At 39.2% G+C, this 19,160-nt stretch overlaps 1 protein-coding gene across 1 annotated transcript in view; it reads left to right on the forward strand.

Moving 5' to 3' along the window:
* LOC124612707 (DNA polymerase epsilon catalytic subunit 1) overlaps positions 1-19,160 on the forward strand; it is a 313,866-nt gene that overhangs the window by 14,732 nt on the left and 279,974 nt on the right. The window contains exons 5-7 of the mRNA XM_047141058.1: positions 3,818-4,058; positions 15,507-15,823; positions 18,470-18,716. Of these exons, the coding sequence (XP_046997014.1) occupies positions 3,818-4,058; positions 15,507-15,823; positions 18,470-18,716 (805 nt within the window). The remainder of the gene's footprint in view (positions 1-3,817; positions 4,059-15,506; positions 15,824-18,469; positions 18,717-19,160) is intronic.

Here is a 19,160-nt window from a genome sequence, read left to right on the forward strand (position 1 = left end):
AGACAGGTGGTCATTAAGTGAACAGAATAAAGATAGAGGAGTATGTAGTATGCAATAATGATCAGAAAAATTGGGGTGGGATTAATGAACTACAGAGTAAAGACGAATTCACAATGTTGCCCCATTGTTTGAAGCACTCCTAAAAAGCAATAAAACTTAATTAAAAGTACATTAAACTCGGAGACTTCATCACAAATGTGCTGACATTTGAAGACTCTTTGGCTCATGTACTAACATTTTGGTGTCTCCTGCAGCTATTATCCAGACCAATAGTGTCAAACTCACAGCCCACAGGCTGCAAATGGCTCTTAAAAAAATTATATGTGCAATATGCTGCACCAGTCTAGTGATATGTAAATGCTGAGTCACCTTATGACTGGCATACAAAACCTGACAATAGTTGAGTTGGTGTAAGAAGATTCCTATCACCTTGCAGGGCTGTTGCTAGCTCATAGTCGTGAAACACTAATGGATGCAGGTGAAAATGTCAGCCATGTACAGAGTTGTGACAACACTGATGTGTTGCCATAGAGGCATTTACAAAATTGTATTGCGTTATTGGTTGAGGTAGGCCCGCCAAGCCCAATGCAACTGTTGGGAATCAACTTAATGCTGACTCAGCTACAGCAGTGAATGTTTTGGTAGGCGACTACTATACGACAGACTCAAAGAGTATAGGAGAAGATTCCAGTTGGGTGTTTTGCAGACTCCTTCCTTCAGAATGCACTGCTGTCAGGCCAATGGGGCAATAGTGTTTGCTTTAAAAAACTGAAAAGTTCGCTGCTGGGGATTCAGGCAAAAGCAATAGACTGATCTTGACCATGTCTTTGTCAGCACAATCTGATGATGTAGCTGTATTGGTTTGCTATGTAGGTCTGCTCGACACATATCATTACAAGTTGGCAGTGTTGGTGATATGACGTTTTCAACTGGTGTCAACAGCGTTCAAACATGTGTAGTATTGTAGATGCTTGGTGAAAGGGTGCCCAGTATTAATTAAGAAAGCAAGTAGAGATGGAGCTATATCTTGCTTGTCAGGGTCATATTCATTAGTTATGTGTTGTAATGTATTTTTCTTAGTAAATTTACATTAGTATGAAAACTGAAGTTGAAGGCCTCCCCCCATGCTTTTTTTTTCTTTTCTTTTTTTTTCTACCTAAATGTGAAAATTGGTTATATGGCCCATGCCAGCTTTTGAATTTGATAATCTTGGTCTAAACTTAATGGAGAGTTTTCTAGGGACAGAAAGCTAGCTAAAACCAAAAATTGGCAGCAATGATATCTTTGGGGTAGATCTAAGTGTACAGAGTGTACATAAAGTCCAGGAACACTTTCAATTATTTATTGCACAAGAGCTAAATTTGTACAGATGTCATACATATTGCATTTTGAAGTGAAACTCTGAAAGTTTTTTTTACCAACATTCGATATGCAAACCATGAGTGACCCGGCAGACATCAATATATTGTCATCAAATTCTTGCCATACTAGTCTCAGCATGGTATTGTTGATATTGTTGACTGTGGCAGTATTCTCTCTTGGAGCTCTGCTACATCACGTGGTAGAGGCAGTACATACACCAGATCTTTAATGTGTCTCCACAGAAAAAAAGTCACACGGAGTGAGATCTGGTGATTGGGGAGGCCATTTCATGAAACAGCTGTCCCCTTCTGTAGCATGGCTGATCCATCGATGCGGCAGCTCCGTGTTCAGGTACCCACATGCTTCATGATGAAAATGGGGTGGAGCCCCATCATGCTGAAAGATAAATGATACTAAAATGTAGACTTTCACGGCCGGAAATGTCATGTCCATTATAATTACCCGGGCTGTTATGCCGTGTTCGGTTGATGAATTCTGTGTCAATTCCCAACGTTTCGTCCCCATCTGTGGAGGACATCTTCAAGGAGGTCTGTAGCTCGATGGAAGGTCCAACTCACCCACTGGCTCACTACTGACTCAGTCAGTAGCGAGCCAGTGGGTGTGTTGGACCTTCCATCAAGCTACAGACCCCCTTGAAGATGAAGATGTCCTCTGCAGACGGGGACGAAACGTTGGGAATTGACACAGAATTCATCAACTGACCATGGCATAACAGCCCGGATAATTATAATGGACATGAAAGATGAATGGAGAATCTGATTGTGTTTGAGGCATCAGCCTTTGCTGCAACATGTCCAAGTAGGAATATCCAGTGACAGTGCTCTCAGCGAAGAGAAATGGCCTGTACAGTTTTCGACGTGACAAAGCACAAAAAACATTTACCTTTGGGGAATCACTCTCAAATTCAGTGCATTAATGTGGGGCTTCGTTGTTAAAAATTACGTGATCAACAATGCCATTCCCAGCCTCATTCAGTAGTTGCAACTGCAAACAAAACTCAAAACAATTGTCTTTTTCATCGTCATTGAGCTTCTGCACTAGCTCCAGTTTGATTGACTTCATAGACAGCTTCTGTAGCAGGACTTTCCACACTACCATTGGAGCCATTTCGATTTCACGGGATGCACAATGCACTGATTTCTTTGGACTCCTTATGATTGTCTCTCGTACGTGCTCCACATTCACTTCACTCACACTGGGACGTCCGCTTCTCTTTACCGGGCGAAAGCAAGCCCTTGTAATGAATTTGTTGTGCCAGTGGTAAGTGGCCTTCCTTGTTGGTGGCTTCTTACCATACTTTGTTCTAAACATCTGTTGAACAGCTGTAACACACTTTTTTTTTCGAACTTCAACACACAGAAAACTTGCTTGGCACCTGAACTCACCGTGTTTGCCACTAGTGCTGGCTATCGGCAAATTACCAAACTACGCTGTGGCGGTATACGTGAAAAAAACTTTCAGGGTTTCTCTTCAAAATGACATATGTATGATATTTGTACAATGTTTGGTTCTTGTGCAATAAATAATTGAAAGTGTTCCTGAACTTTATGTACCTCCTGTACATCAAAAGGATGGGCAAATGGAAAATAGATGTGGTGTATCTGCCTCAGTAGTCAATGTCGAATCCACCAAGATATAATTCAAGCTCCGTTTAAGACTCCTCGGGCAAGACCTATTATGGAGGATTAGCTTAAACTTATGACTGGGTCTTTTTATTGACCACCAGACTTATGTAAATGAAAGCTTTAAAGGGAATCTCAACTCACAAGTATGTATGTTCCCCAATCTTATTGTCGTAGTTGGGAAAGTCTTTAATGATCCTACATTTGATTGGGATAATTTCAGTTTTGTAAGTGATGGATGTGCCAAGACATCCTATGAAATAATACTACATGCTTTCTCTGAAGACAGCTTATATCTCATTGTTCAAATAAAATAGATATTTTAGCATTTACTAAATGATTGGTGTACATGAACATCAGAAATAAGTGATAATCACAAACAATGACTGAACACATACAAACAATAATTTGCTAGCTTAACTTTTACACTTGCTCTTGCTGTAGTACAGGTGATGTCTGTATCAGATAGTCCAGCTCATATTGCTTTTGCTATTCTCACAATTTACAAGTTCCATGTATTTCCACAACTTAGCTTATTCCTCAAGCAGCAATGCAATTTCTTTACTGTCACATCTTATGGATTTGTTGGAACTGGAGAAGGGAAGTGGTGGGGGTAAGTTGAGTTAAGAGTCTAACAATTTTTTCTTCTTTTCTGTCTTTTATAAACTTTTTAAGATAAGACAATAGTAGCCAAATAAAAAATTTGTATCTTCACATTTTAATATTAAATCCAGCTTGTACTCTCATGCAGAATTTATTTTATAATTCCATTTTGAGTCTCCATCTTTATGTTCAGTTGTCTTTTTTATTAGGGAATATGATGTACCATACCACATAAGAGTGTCACTTGATAACAAGATCTTCTGTGGCTCGTGGTACTCAGTGCAGAGTAGAGGCACTGAACCACCAATAATAAAGAAACGAGATGATATCATTGAGCGGCCTGATGCCATTGTCTTGGCGTTTGACATTGAAACAACTAAACTTCCACTTAAGTTTCCTGATGCCAGCAGTGATCAAATTATGATGATATCATATATGATTGATGGACAGGTAAGTTTTGTGCAATCTTGTTCTGATTTCTTAACACAATTTTAGTACTGGTACTTCAGTGAATAGTTTTCATTTCTTTTCCAGTGAACCAAAATACATTATAAATGATATGTAATAACTTCTTTTTCGATGAGCACAAGACCTGTAAATAAATCATGGGGATCTTCTCTGTGCCAACATTATAATGGCTAAATAGAAGAGGTGTTCCTTAATTACTGGAAATTGCATCTGCTGCCTTGCTACAGATTTATTGATTATGGTGTATCTTTGTCGTTTGGAGTTGTGATGTCGAAGAACTCAACTACATTCAACATTGCAACAATTTTTCTTAACTGACATTATCCAAATACTGAGCTACTTTCATGGATATCAACATCCATCTCCAAAAGGCTTCTGTCCAAACTGAGCTCCATGTGACATATCGCTCTCCCATAGGGTAGGTATCCATGATAATGAATTTGCTTCAGTTGAATCATGACTTCATTCACACAGTTCTGATAATCCCATAATGAAGGAGAGTTTAGAATGAGTCGAGCTATGCATTAACAGCCAGAAGCCCTTCTTTAATGATCTGCATACTGATAACAAATTATGACACATACTAACATGTGTTACTCTATATTGAATTCAAGTATTTGCAAGAAACTAGATGAAGTCTTTTTGAGTAGGAACATGTGGTTGAAAAATTTATACTTGCCCAGTTGAAGCTGTCTGTTATTAATAATGAATTTAACATATTTTATTCATTTGCAGCAGAAAGCGTAGGTATGAATCTCTTGGAGTGTTCGTGCATACTTGTGACTTAATTAGTGACTTTTCTACAACCATTATTCTTTCTTAAATCTTGTGATTTATTTGTAACTTTTCATTAACAAACATACATACATACATACCTACCTGTGATGAATTGAGCAAAGTCATACCTGAAACTGAACTGGACTCAAACTGCATAACTGTGCAGTCACAGCCGTGGTCCCTTAAATAACATTACGCCAACGTGAGCAAACTTAGATATCATTAGCATTTACACTATATATTAATTACAATGAAAAAAATATCAATACAAGCAATTCCACATGTGACATCAGAGTCATCAGAGAACGAAGGCACATTTTAAACAAATTGTTTTCTAAAATGTAGAAGCTATGAGTGTTGGATATCACGCCATGAGTACCTTTAACAATTAATATTACAATATCCAGATTGGTGCTGAACTACTTCATTATTTTCAGTACCACCATGTACAAAGGCTTCAATGTTGAAGTTACATAATTTGGCATACCCAACTACCTTATTAACCATGTTAAAGATTATTATGTACTGACCGTTTACAATTCAGTAGTTAGACTCAGCATTGGTCAGTGCACCATGGTTGAGCAAATTGCCACATGAGATCTAAGCTGTGGTAATATGCAGTGCAGGACTCTCACTGGAATATAAATTACAGTTGGCAGATCGCGTACACACTTTGCATAATGGCAACCCTCACTACCCATAGCCATGGCACTACATATTGTTGGCAGCCTTGTTGCCCACAGAGATGACAGATTGCTACTGAATGACACTGATCCCTCCTCAAGTTATCCAGTATGCCAAGCACGGAACAACAATGGCCATCTTGCCCCCCTCTTTGTCAGGCCACCACTGAGCAGCACCCAACTCACCAGAGGTTCCCTGACACGCCATGTTCAGAGCATTGGCAGTCATTTTGCCCTTCTATCCTGCATACCTACCCTATGACACCCATTGCCACCACAGCATGTCATTGAGCCCACCCGACTGTGCCACACCTCGCATAGCTGATGGTAACAGATGGTGTGATACCACCTACACTGCAGGATATGAAAAACACCCAACAGATCGCATAGTGGCTCTGGTTTCATGCCCACTTTGGCACCACCGCACGCAAGTGTTCCCAGCCCTGCCAACATCCAAATACCTCCCACAACCTTCACTAGGCATCAGAGGCCACACCATTACCCAAGTTCATCACTCACTGTACCTGGCAAATCAAACCAGTTCGCCCCACCCACCCCTCCACAACAGCTTCCTGCTCTGTGGGTGAGATCATCACACCAAACACCACTTTTTGTTGGCTTGGGGTCCAAAATTATACGATTCTGGATACCAACATCGTGGCCCTGACTCTGCACTTACACTATGAGTGGCAAATGGATTGATTATCACAACTTATGGAATTGTCACCCACAACATTGATATTGCAGTGGACAAGACCTCGGAGGTGACCAAAACTTCACGTGGACATTCCTACACACCAACGTGAATGAACTACTGACTGGGGCCGATTTCCTATGCCAGTTCCATCTACACCCAGATTTTCAGGAAGGGCTACTGCTCTGTGGATCAAATAATATCGCCATTGAGGGTACTATCAGACGACCACATATATCAGCTACATCACAGCACAAGGACACCTACGTTTCATTGGGACACAAGGCTCCATCTGCTATGGTCCTCCACCAGGAATCAGCTGACAGCAACTGATCATCCGTACATTGAAGCCAGGAATGAGCACCTCGCACTACAAGAGAATAACGCATCCCATCACAGGTTACTGTACAAGTGTCACAACCAGCTAGCGGAGGCTAGACTGCAACTTATGCCCGACATCGCTTCAATCTGCTTGAGTCTTCATGAACATTGCCCAGTCACCATCAGCAAACACCTTTCTTTGGTAAATGTTACACAGGATCCAACTGGTGACAGTGCAGCAAGTGTTTGTGCAATAAAAAAATTATTACAAACACGTTCGTTCTTGTTGGTGACTGTACACAGAATTGAAATGACAGAGGGACACTCCTGACAAAGCCACAGTTGGTGAGTTGCTTGAGATGGCCATTATCAACCCTTCAAACAGCCCTTGGACCTGGGCTTCACCAATACATATGGCCCACACAAAAAGCGGTATATTCTGGATGTGCAGGGACTATAGGGTACTCAACATTCGGACAATCCCCGAGCACTGCCCGGCACCTGATATACAGGACTTAACACACTTGTTATCAAGCACAACGATCTGCAGCATCGTAGAGTGCTGAAATGCGTATTTGCAAATACCAAGGGTTGCTGAAGATGTTTCTAAAACTGCCATTATCATCCCCTCCGGGTTATTTTAATATCTGTTCATGCAATTCAGATTAAAAAATGCAGCTCAAACATGGCAGATATTCATCATCTCAGCTGTACACAAATTCAGTTCTGTTTCCCGTATGTGAAAAACATACTGTTATTCTCTGCTATGCCCAAAGAGCATGAAGACCACATCTGACAGGCTGTCCATACCTTAGAACAGCTAGCTGTTATTATCAGTATTGAAGAAGACCACTTGGATCAGCAGATTGTAACTTTCCTAGGACATTCGATTTCATCACCGCGGATCAGGCCAACAGAAGAGAGCACTGAATTCATACAGCTCACTCCCAGGCCTACGACCTACTACAAGGAGCTATGCAGATTTGTAGGAATGATGCATTTCTACTGGCACTACACTCCATGGGCAACCAAAATCAAGGCACCCCTCACTAACTCCCTTTCCGCAAACAACACTACGGGCAGCCGAACTGTCCATGGTTGGAAGAGATGTTACAAGCGTTCCAGACACACCCTAACACAAAAGAAAGACACACCACAAAGGAATTAACCAAATGGACAGAAATCAGTAGATTCAATGTACATGTACAGACAAACAGATAGTTACAATCACAGAAAACATTGATGATTTATTCAAGAGAAAGGGCTTCACAAATCAAGTAAGTCAATAACAGTTTGTTCCATCTGTGGCCCTTATGAATGCATTTATTCGGCTTGGTATTGATTTACGGAGTTGTTGGATGTCTTCCTGAGGAATGTCATGCCAAATTCTGTCCAATTGGTGTATTAGATTGTCATAACCCCAAGCTGGCTGGAGGAACCTGTCTAGAATGCTCCAGATGTTCTCAATTGTGGAGAGATCTGACAATCTTGCCTGCCAAGGTAGGGTTTGGCAAACATGAAGACAAGCAGTAGAAACTCTCGCCATTTGTGGACGGACGTTATCTTGCTGAAATACAAGCCCAGATTTGCTTGTCCCGAATGGCAACAAAACAGGGTATGGAATATCGTTGAAGTAGTGCTGCGCTGTAAGGATGCTGTGGATGAGCCCAGACTCTCATTGACTGTAGTAGAATTGTCTTCAGTGACGAGTCCCATTGTGAACAGAGCCCAGATGGCCAGCAAAGATATGTCTGTAGATGCCCTGGACTACAGTGGGACACCAACCCATTGCCCGCCATATGGTCCGACAACCAGGAGTGGTGGTCTGGGGTGTCATTTCTTTTCATAGCAGGACCCCTTTGGTTGTTTCCCGCAGCATCCTTACAGCGCAGCAGTAAGTGGATGATATTCTATGTGCGTTTTGTTGCTCTTTATAGCAAGCCACCCTGGGCTTACATTTCAGCAAGATAACACCTGCCCACACATGGTGAGAGTTTCTACTACTTGTCTTTGTGCTTGCCGAACCCTGTCTTGGTCATTAAGGTTGTCAGATCTCTCTCCAGTTGAGAACATCTGTAAGATTATGGGCAGGGTCCTCTAACCAGCTTGGGACTTTGAGGGTCTAATGCACCATTTAGTCAGAATTTGGCACAATATCTTGCAGGAGAACTTCCAATAGCTCTATCTATTAATGCCAAGCTGAATACCAGCTTCATAAGGACCAGAGGTGGACCAATACGTTATTGATTGGCTCAATTTGTGAAGCTTTTTCTCTTGAATAAATCATCCAGTTTTTTCTGAGATTGTACTCATTTGTGTAATAAAACAGTCTGTACAGAGAACCATGAGCCTAGACCACCCCTCTCCAATAGCCGACCGGTTGACCAGTACTGACGCTAGTGACACTGCCATCAACACTGTCCTACAGCAAGGAGCTGAGGGTCCAGTGAATGCACAAGGAAAAGACAATCATTTACATGAACTCTAAAAGGTGACCCCAACACTGGCCTGTGACTTGAACAAATAAAGTTACCCAACTCTAGTGTCAAACTATGGTGTGACTCTTCACATAGCAGATCACGCCCATTGATCTCCATGCTATTTAGGGAATTAATGTTTAACAACTTCACAACCTGTCACACCCTGCAGTTCACCCCACCATGATGTTTATTACCAAATCTCTTTTTTGGCTGGGATCACAGAAGACTGCAGAAAATAAGCGAGGACCTGTGTTCCATGCCAGTGTAGCAGGAATGGACAGCACACACTCCACCCACAAGGCATATTTCCTGTACTGAAAGGACATTTCCAGCATGTGCACGTGGACCTAGCTGGCCCTTACCTGAGGCCAAAGGATATAAATACATTCCATCGCCCATTGATCGCATGACCCATAGGGTAGAAGCAATCCCTTTAGATGATGTAACAACTGAAACAGAGGCAAGGACTTTCATTAACATCTAGATTTTCCATTTCAGTTTCCTCCTATTTATACCATACAGTGAGGAGCAACAATTGGAATCCCTCCTCTTTGCTGAGCTGTGCAAACTGTGCAGCTTTCAATGATTTCACACCGTGGCCTACCACCCACAGAGCAACAGGTTAGTGGGAAGATGGCATTGGACATTGAAGGCCGCTTTAATGTGCCACAATACACAATGGTCAACTGCTCTACCCTGAGTTCTGCTAGGCACCTGGGCAGCATGCAAAGATGCCCTGAAGTTGTTGCTTGCAGAGGCACTATATGGCAAATGGTTTACTCTCCCAGCGGACTTTCCCTTATCTTCCCCACCATTAACGCAAGCAGAACTACGTTTGCTTGTACAGAACATCCAACACTACATTAACAACACTCACATTCTTGCCTCACACGCAACGGCTATGACCTATCTTGGTCAACAAGAGGCTAAGCGATTGCTCTCGTGTAATGCTTGGTGATGATGCAGTCTGCAACTGACTGTAGCAACCATACATGGGCCCGTACAAAGTACTCCAGTGGGGGAACAAACATTTTCTATACTACTGAAAGACAAACCCACAACAGTATCTGTCCGCCATCTCAAACCTGCTTGTATCCTAACAGAAGAGCAGGATGAAGATCTTTCCACCCCTCTTATGTCAACCTCTCCCATACCCAACACTTCCTGTGTGGATCGTCAGACCTACACGACAGCTTCAACACCAGGACTGGAGAGATGTCCACATATCACACATATCGCAGATGGTGACTTTCCCCACTCCTTCTGTGGCAGATTCCTTCAGCCCCTCATCATTTCTACGGGACTACATGCAGCAGTCAACAGCAGGCCACCTCCCCCACCCCACCCCTCACCTATGCGGTGCTCTGCATTGGTAAGGGGGAGGGGGGTATGCTCTTTGATGGCATTGATCTTCAGGATTGACTCTGTCCAACATATTGGCTGCAGCAGCTATGAACATGTTTTATCTGTAACCAAAAATATGATCTTTTTTCATTAGTTACCATTTGTTTTTTGTGTGGTAGGTAATCACAGTAACATGTTTTGTATCCATTCAGTGTATAATAGTTGCAATAAAGTGTGGAATTCTTTGCCAAGGTGTCCGTACATCATTCCACCCAACCCCCAGCTACCAAGGATTCACACAGTTTTAACAAAGTAGGAACATGCCTGCATGAAATTCCAAATTGTTGTGATTCTGTAAATGAAATACAATAAACAACATTTCACTTTAGAGAATATTTAATTAATCCTAATAGTGTTAGTTGAAAATTAATAACTTCAAAAGGAATAAACACAAACATAAATATGAGAATACAAGATAAATTACCTGAGAATGCCGTATTTGCTACTGGCCATTTGTATTAAACTAATATGCCAGAATAGAAAATTTCCCCTTAGGGACTAAATGTGTCAGGCATGTAAGCATGAGAATCCCAATGTCCCTGAAGATGCTGGTACAAGATGTTTGCTTATCAACTTTACTTAATGTTTATACTGCAAACCTCTGTAGAATAAATACTTCATCACAGGTAGCTGCATGTCCCCAGAACATTATTGTGTGGAATAAGAGTATGTTTGCAATCCCTTCTGCAGGTCGACACAGTTAGAGAGACTTATAAGTGCAAAGTAGGCAGAACTGAGCTTTTTCTTTAACTTTTCCTCGTGATGGTGCTACCGCTGTTTATTACCTGCAAAACCCCACACATGTAAGATGGAAAGGATAGATTCTACTCACTACATAGAGGAAGCATTGAGTTGCAGACAGGCACAATGAAAAAGGCTACTAAAATATCAAAGCTTTTAGACAAATTTGTGACACAGTGGCCGTGTGTGTGTGTGTGTGTGTGTGTGTGTGTGTGTGTGTGTGTGTGTTAGTTGTGCTTGTGTGAATGTGTCTTCATTTTCCTCATCAGAAGAAGGACTTTGTCCAAATGCATTAAATATTTTAGTAATATTTTTTGTAGTGCCTCTCTGTGACTCAGTGTCTCTTCTTTAAGGTGAATAGCAATCTATTCTTTCCATATTGTTGTTACTCCATCTTGGACTTTCCATTATTTGAACTTCACACATGGTATTTCAGCTAGTGTATTCCCATTGATCCCCACTTCTGGAATTTATTTTTATTTGTTAAGAATATCATAACATTAATCTTTGTAAAAGTAACAATTTACTGTCAACTAGTTGTAAGCCTTTTGCATGATTACCCTGACTGTGTCTGGTATACAGGATTGGGCCCTTCATCAGTATACTCTTGTCTTCAGCAAGATCACAATTATCAAGGAGCCCTGCAGTATCCCTGTGAAATCATTTGTACAAGTCAAAAACAGGAGTGGGCAAAGCACTAAACATTATGAGACACCATATTTAATGTTTCCCTTATCAGAATTCAGGCCGCTTCTTGTTGTAGCATTTGTTAATGTGACAATCTGTTTTCTATTATTAAAGTATGACTCCATCCATGGAAAAGAGAGCCTTTTACACCGGAACTATTTAGTTTCCATAGTACAATTCTATGCAATGCACAACTGAAGGTCTTGACAAGATCATAGAAAATACTTTGGTTGAAATACTTTCCTCTCCAAAACAGTTGTTACTTTCCAGTGACCTTGTTTTCCCAGTCTCTTTGGCTGTTGATTTGGTAAATCTGACGTTTTCTGGTGGAGTCTGCAGTGCCTGTCTGAGTAAATAACGGATCTGTTTTCATTAGTCCATTTTTTCTTTTCTGTGTTTTCAGCTATTGTTAGGAAGAATTTGTTGATTTTAGTTGCTAATGAGTTGAATTTATTGTTAATTGTCTCACAGCTACTGTCATTGTTGAATTAAATATCATTTTCTGTACTAAGTTTATTTGTTTCATGCCAATAATATTTCAAACCATATTTTTTCTGTTCTTTGATTTTTGTGCATTGCTGACATTTTTTGCTGTTTTGATAACATAGTGAAGAATTTTTCCAAGTTCACAGTAAATAAAGTTTTTGCTTCATGGCAAATGTTAGTCATCATTTTCTTCACTTTCCACTCTTTTTGGCTTTGGTCGAGTATAAAGAAAAACTTGATTCTTATTGTTTTTAGTATCTTTGTAGGAAAAAATTAAATTTCTCATCAACATTGTGCACCTCATTACCTTCTTCCCATTGGTCATCCAGTAAATTCTCTCTGAATAGTATGGCTGAATCAACATCTATAACTGTGAAACTGTAGAATTCCCATGTTAGCCAAACCTGATTGGTAGGGGTAAGATTGTTAATTTTAAAATGAGTTGTCCAGCACTATTTTGCCACATCTTTCCATTCTTGTTGGTAGTCTTATTGTAGGGACCATATGAAAGATTGACATCATTAACTCCAGGTGCTGTAAGTCAGTACTACTCAAAATGAAATCAGTATTGAAAGCTCCACTTCCAGTGACTACCCATTTACTTCTCTTAAGTCTTAGCAATGTCCAATCTCTTAGCTAGACAGAGTTCAAAATCTTTGTTGTTGAAGCCTGAAAACCACCAAAACTGCTCTGCTGCATGTTCCCAAACATGTTACTGCATGAAGTGCTTTGTCCTCCATGGTGTAGCAGTTGTAGACACTGGCTAGCGACACACAGGTCACAGATTCCCACCTCCTGCAATTATTTCTCATTTGATAATTATGATCTCTTGGGCCACAACTGTCAAGACAACATCCAAGGTTCTCACTGGCACTAATTCAACCAGCTCCTTTGCCAATTCAGTCACCGTGCAGAAAAATGTACACTTTGAGAACAGAGAATAGCACTTCAGTACATTTCCATTGTCGATGTCCTTATCACTTCGTATGCTGCTGTAAAGAAGAAGAGTTTTTAGCAGCTATTATGGTGCAAGGTATCTAACAGCAGAGCTGTTCTGTGGATACCAAGAAACTACAAATGATTATTGCTCATCTGTGGACTGAAACCTCTTGCTTATCTTGATTGAGACCGCTTTCCAAACTGCCAGTCATTGTTTGTCACCGTTCAGAGGGAAATCCTCTCTCCCAGCCATCAAAATCAGGAAAATTAAACAAGGTTATCAGTATGGAGGTGAGGCTATCACTGTTAAAAATCACCCAGGGATGACAGTTGCCAAGTCATCAGAAGATATCATTATTGACTGACCTATCCACGCACTAATCGCTTCCTAGATATCATTTTCTGTGATGCTGCATACTTATCACCACTGTCAGAACGAAACAATGTTTCGAGATTCAAAGATCTGTTTGCTGACAGTTGTAAATGGAAAAATACATCCAGCTGACAGGAACCTGTGTTCATGCACTAGTCACTTCCTAGGTATCATTTTCTGTGATGCTACATACTTATCACCACTGTCAGAATCAAACTATGTTTTGAGATTCGAGATCTGTCTGCTGATGGTTGTAAATGGAAAAATACATCCAGCTGACAGGCGTCACAGATAATCATAGACTGTGGAATATTAGAGCTTCAGATTGATGAAGTTAGAGATCTCAAGGTCATACAATGATTGCTCTGGCTGATTGTCTATCACTGAAGACACATTTATACTACCATCTACAAGCTGAGTTATAGCCAGCTGTCTGGATGCTCAGTTAAGTACTCTGCTTCACCAAAGAGATTTGTATGTCAATGATGATCACAACCATCACAAGTGGACAAAGAGATCTTTGAGTCACCAGTTGCCATGAACAGTGGTAACTCTTCCCTAAGGGGATGTGCTTAGAGACATTGAACCAGTCCTGGAAGGTCCACTCAATGGCCGTGCTTCGCTATCTTTATTGACTACTCACTGAAGGAATCTACTGTCCAGCGACCAGAAGCTTGCCACCTGACCGAGGAAAAGATTGTCTATTCTGCATAAATTTTTGAGAGTGTTCAAGTCTTACTCCAGAAACAAGCAGGCTGGATGTCCCAATGTGGAGCATTTTGTCAACAGCAGAAATCATGACTCCATCACTAGATATTTGTAAATGGTATCTCCTGCTGAATGATAGATAATTCATAAAAAGGCACTGTCTGATGACGATATTCATGCTTCAGAGTGCCTTTGGTCCTTGCGAAGAAGACAGGTGGTGCATCGCGTTTTTCCGTCAATTACCAATAGTTGAACAGTATCATTCCAAAGAATATATACCCACTGCCACAAATTGATGACATCTTTGACTCTGAAAGGAGCGAATTATTTCTCATCTATTTTTATACAATCTGGCTACTGACAGATAAAGATTGAGAGGAAAAGACTGCTTCAAAGGACATAACGGGTTCTGTGAGTGCAAGATATACTGTTTGATGTGGCTAACACTCCGGCCACCTTCGAAACGTGGATAATCTGCTTTTACATTTTAAATGGACAATACTGATAAACTACTCAAAAACACATATTCTGGTTTTTCTACCTGACTAAATTGACTCAGAAGAGTTCATGTAAGAACTTCATTGAAAATACTGTCATTTTGAGATAGATTGAAGGAATTATACTTCATAAAATAATGTGAAACATGAAAGCTGAGATACTGAAATCCTATGTTTATGGAACCACTTATCCTCTGCAAACCAAAATCATTGGATGGATGGAAAAGGTGGTGAGTGTTGAAATGGTCAAGTAATAGTCACAAATACTTTTTCAAGGGACATTAATCTTATCTTTTATTTAATATTCTTCTCTTCTTTTTAAAGGTGCTAGTTTTCTGCATTTTTCTCATTTTTCCTGTGGATCCCTAAAACATCTTAACTCAAGAGCTGAAAACTAAATACTGCATTTTTCACTAGAGTATTTTCAAAATTTTTTCATTGTTATACAGTCACCATGGTACCGATAACATATTTGGTTTCTTGGATAATATTATCAAGAAAATAGTACTCATTGTTTAATTTTCATAGTATTGGTAGACATTATTTTCTAACGTATTTTTGTTTGTTTCTTGCTAAGATTTCTAAACTGATAAGGCCTGAATTAGGTGATATAATTTATTTATTTATTCTAATATTTCAGGGGTATCTCATTACTAACCGTGAAATAATCTCTGCAGACATAGAAGACTTTGAATATACACCTAAACCAGAATTTGAGGGACTCTTTACAATTTTTAATGAACCTGATGAAGCTGGGTTGTTGCAGAGATTTTTTGACCACATCCTTGATATCAAGCCACACATTTTTGTTACCTACAACGGTGACTTTTTTGACTGGCCATTTGTTGAAGCAAGAGCTGCAGTTCATGAACTAGATATGAAACAGCAAATTGGATTTTCGTGTAATAGAGACGGTGTATATGCTTGCCGACCTGCGATGCATATGGACTGTCTGTGGTATGATAGTTTTTGTAACATTATGATTTCTTATTAAACTGTTCTTATTAAAATGTTTCTTATTAAACTTGATAATACAAATTAAGAACAAACTTTTATTATTTTGTATGTATTTGTTACTCGTAGAGTGAAGTGTATAGACTGAAAAAAAAGTTGCAGAAAATTACAGTCTTTATTTACAAAGTAGCTAAACTGAATCTGACAGCTGTTAACATGTAGCAAATATTGCACATGTTCAGAGATTGCTCATTATTTGGACCAAGCTTAGGCAGATTTTTATTTAAAAGAGTCAGTTACAGAAATGGTGTATCAGGTTTTCTCCAGTGAAATTTGATTATCAGCACTTTCGTAAACAGTGATGAATATGGTACCATGCAGAAACAAGTAGTCACGTTACCATATATAATTTGACACATGCATCACAAACATAAATATTCATGTAGAAATAAAAAAGAATAATATCAGTTTCTGACCCACGTTCGTCTCAAAACACAAAATTTATGTGAGAAAATTGTTAAAATTACAAAGAGGCAGAGTGGCTGGCCAGTACTTTTGGAAATGAAAATCGTAATACTGTCAATAGAAACATTAAAGTATCAAGAAGTAATCATACTATTCAAATCTTATACTAGGTGTCTGTCTTAAGAGTAGTTAAGCACATTTTCTTTAGTGTTTTGGCAGATTTTTGTAATTTCAGTTTTTCAATGCATATATGAAATCAAACCAACAAATACTGCTCAGCCCACATTTCATGCAACATTATTTCGCCACAGATTCTGTGCCTGATTTGTCCAGTCTTGTGTGCCGCCCACTACATTGCTATCCTGTCTGGTACCCACATATAGTAGCACTACTCAGTTGCTGCTGAAATACTGGTTATTCCTTGTGATTCTTTGTCCTTGTTTATAGATGTTGTTAAATGGAATTTTACACTTTTCTGATAAGGGATTTTCTATCTAATGGGTGCATAAAATTTTACTTTAAAAACATTTTGCATGGAAAGAGAACCATTTAGCTGTGATGAGCAGAATTTGTTTTGGTTGACTTTACCTTGACACTGGAAAAATGAAATTGCAGATATATGCCAAAACATCAGAAAAATCATCAGTGACACTTAAGGGATACACTCAGTATGTTTCCTCTGTTGAGAGGAAAGAGTGATTGGTCGAAAGGGTAATAGATTACTCAGTCCGTATGTCGAGAGGGTCCCTCCTGTTGTGGGTCTCCCCTCATTTTCATAATAGCTGAATTAGATCTCTCTCAACCTAATGTCTGAGTGACTTGCCTTCACTTTCCTGCATACCCCAACCAGTTCCTCTTTGACCCCTGAAGAAGGAACATACAAATTCCAAAAGTTTGGATTAGTATTTTTTATTTTAAGTGTTTCTGTTGTCCTGTACAAGGAATTTTTCTCTCTTGCAGTAAGTAATAGCCGGACATTTCATCATTTTTTTTTTATGTTCACAAATTGCATAACCTTCTAAACTTTTCAAGTTAATTGAGAGCCATAGAAACGGGTCTTTTCTGAATGTACTTCTGACAAAAATGCGATTCTGGTAGCCGGAGTCGTAGATTTTTGTGTTTGTGTGGTGATATTTTCATACAAACCTTAATCCTCCAACACACAGTTTCTTTTATCAAACTGAGAAGTGAAGTGTCAGTTTTCATAGATTTTGTTTTAACTGTTTTTAATATAGCGAAATATTTGCTTAAAAGTGTTCATCCTCTATTTCACCACTTAGTGGCTGAATTTCCAAAAACAGTGAAACACGTATTTATCTATCTCTAACCAAGAAACCAAATTCAAATTTTCATAGATTTATCTTTAAAAATGTTTTCATAATCAAAGAATTTCATAAAACATTTCATCCTCTATTTTAAAACATTTCATCCCCTATTTCACCACCTTAGGGCTTGGATTTCGAAAACACTGTAACAAATTTTTTTTGTTTTATTTGTAACCGAGAAGTCAAATACCAATTTTCATGGATGTAGCTTTAAAACTACTCTCATAGTTCTTTAATGATGTCTTATCTTCAAAAAAAGCCTTTCATTCCTTATTTCGCCACCATGGGCGTTGAATTTCAAAAAATGCTGAAATGTGTGTGTGTGTTTTTTTTTTAATTTCTGACCAAGAAACTAAATACCAATTTTTATTGCCTAGCTTCAAAATTTCCGTAATATTGACATTTTTCAAAAAACTTTCACCACGTATTTCACCGCTTTGGAAGTGGAATTGTAAAAAGTCCCTTCTTAAATGACACCTACAGTATAATGTCAGCAGTCTCTGCAAATTTCAAGTTTCTGTCCTTAGTAGTTTAGGCTGGGCAGTGATGAGCCAGTGAGTGAGTGAGTGAGTGAGTGAGTCAGATGTTGCCTTTTATATTTAATGAATGTGAGCTTAACGTGCAATGTTTTTTTCTGCTTATGTGGATGCTGTGAATATGAAATTTTAATATGGGTGTCAATAATCAGATTTACTTAAAACAGGGCTGTAGACTAAGTAATGATTGTGTTAATGCCACATTTTCAGAATATTACTGATTTATAAGTAATAGGTTGATATCAAATATTAAATTGTATGTACATGTTTAGAAAATGAAGGAAGGAAATTTGGACTGAATAGTAAACATGATTTTCTTCCAGTTGGGTGAAACGTGATTCATATCTCCCTGTGGGCTCCCAGAATTTGAAAGCAGTGGCCAAGGCAAAACTGCGTTATGATCCTGTAGAGTTGGATCCGGAGGATATGTGCCGACTTGCTTCAGAACAACCGCAAGTCTTGTCCAACTATTCAGTGTCAGATGCAGTTGCCACATATTACCTGTACATGAAGTATGTTCATCCCTTCATATTTGCTCTGTGCACTATTATTCCAATGGAACCTGATGAGGTGAGCAATATTTAAGCCTCATATGTTGCTAGTTGTGTTGACAGTTGATACTGGTATGTAATATACCTATTGTTTTCTGTCAAGTTAGGAAGAGGTCAGAGTTATTATAGCTTCTGATCAAATGTACGTTATTAGCCTTATTTTTGTGTTCATCCTCATTAATTCCCTGTTGGGGTTGTCTCTGAAGATTCTGACTCAGTACAACATGTGAAAATATTTATCCAAGGAATACTTAATTTATTAGTTTTCTTAATAATGTCCTATACAGATTAAACCTGAATTTTTGGCAATATACGTGGCAGAATAGTCCCAAATCAGTATTTGAACAGTTCACATTGTTACCTGTTACATGTCAATAAATAAATAAATAAATTGTTCAGTGCATTCCTGCTATATAGCATAGGAGACACACACACTTTTGGGACACAGTGATATACCAAATCC

Source organism: Schistocerca americana, chromosome 4 (assembly GCF_021461395.2).
Source record: "Schistocerca americana isolate TAMUIC-IGC-003095 chromosome 4, iqSchAmer2.1, whole genome shotgun sequence".
In the NCBI taxonomy this organism is placed as follows: Eukaryota; Metazoa; Arthropoda; class Insecta; order Orthoptera; family Acrididae; genus Schistocerca; species Schistocerca americana.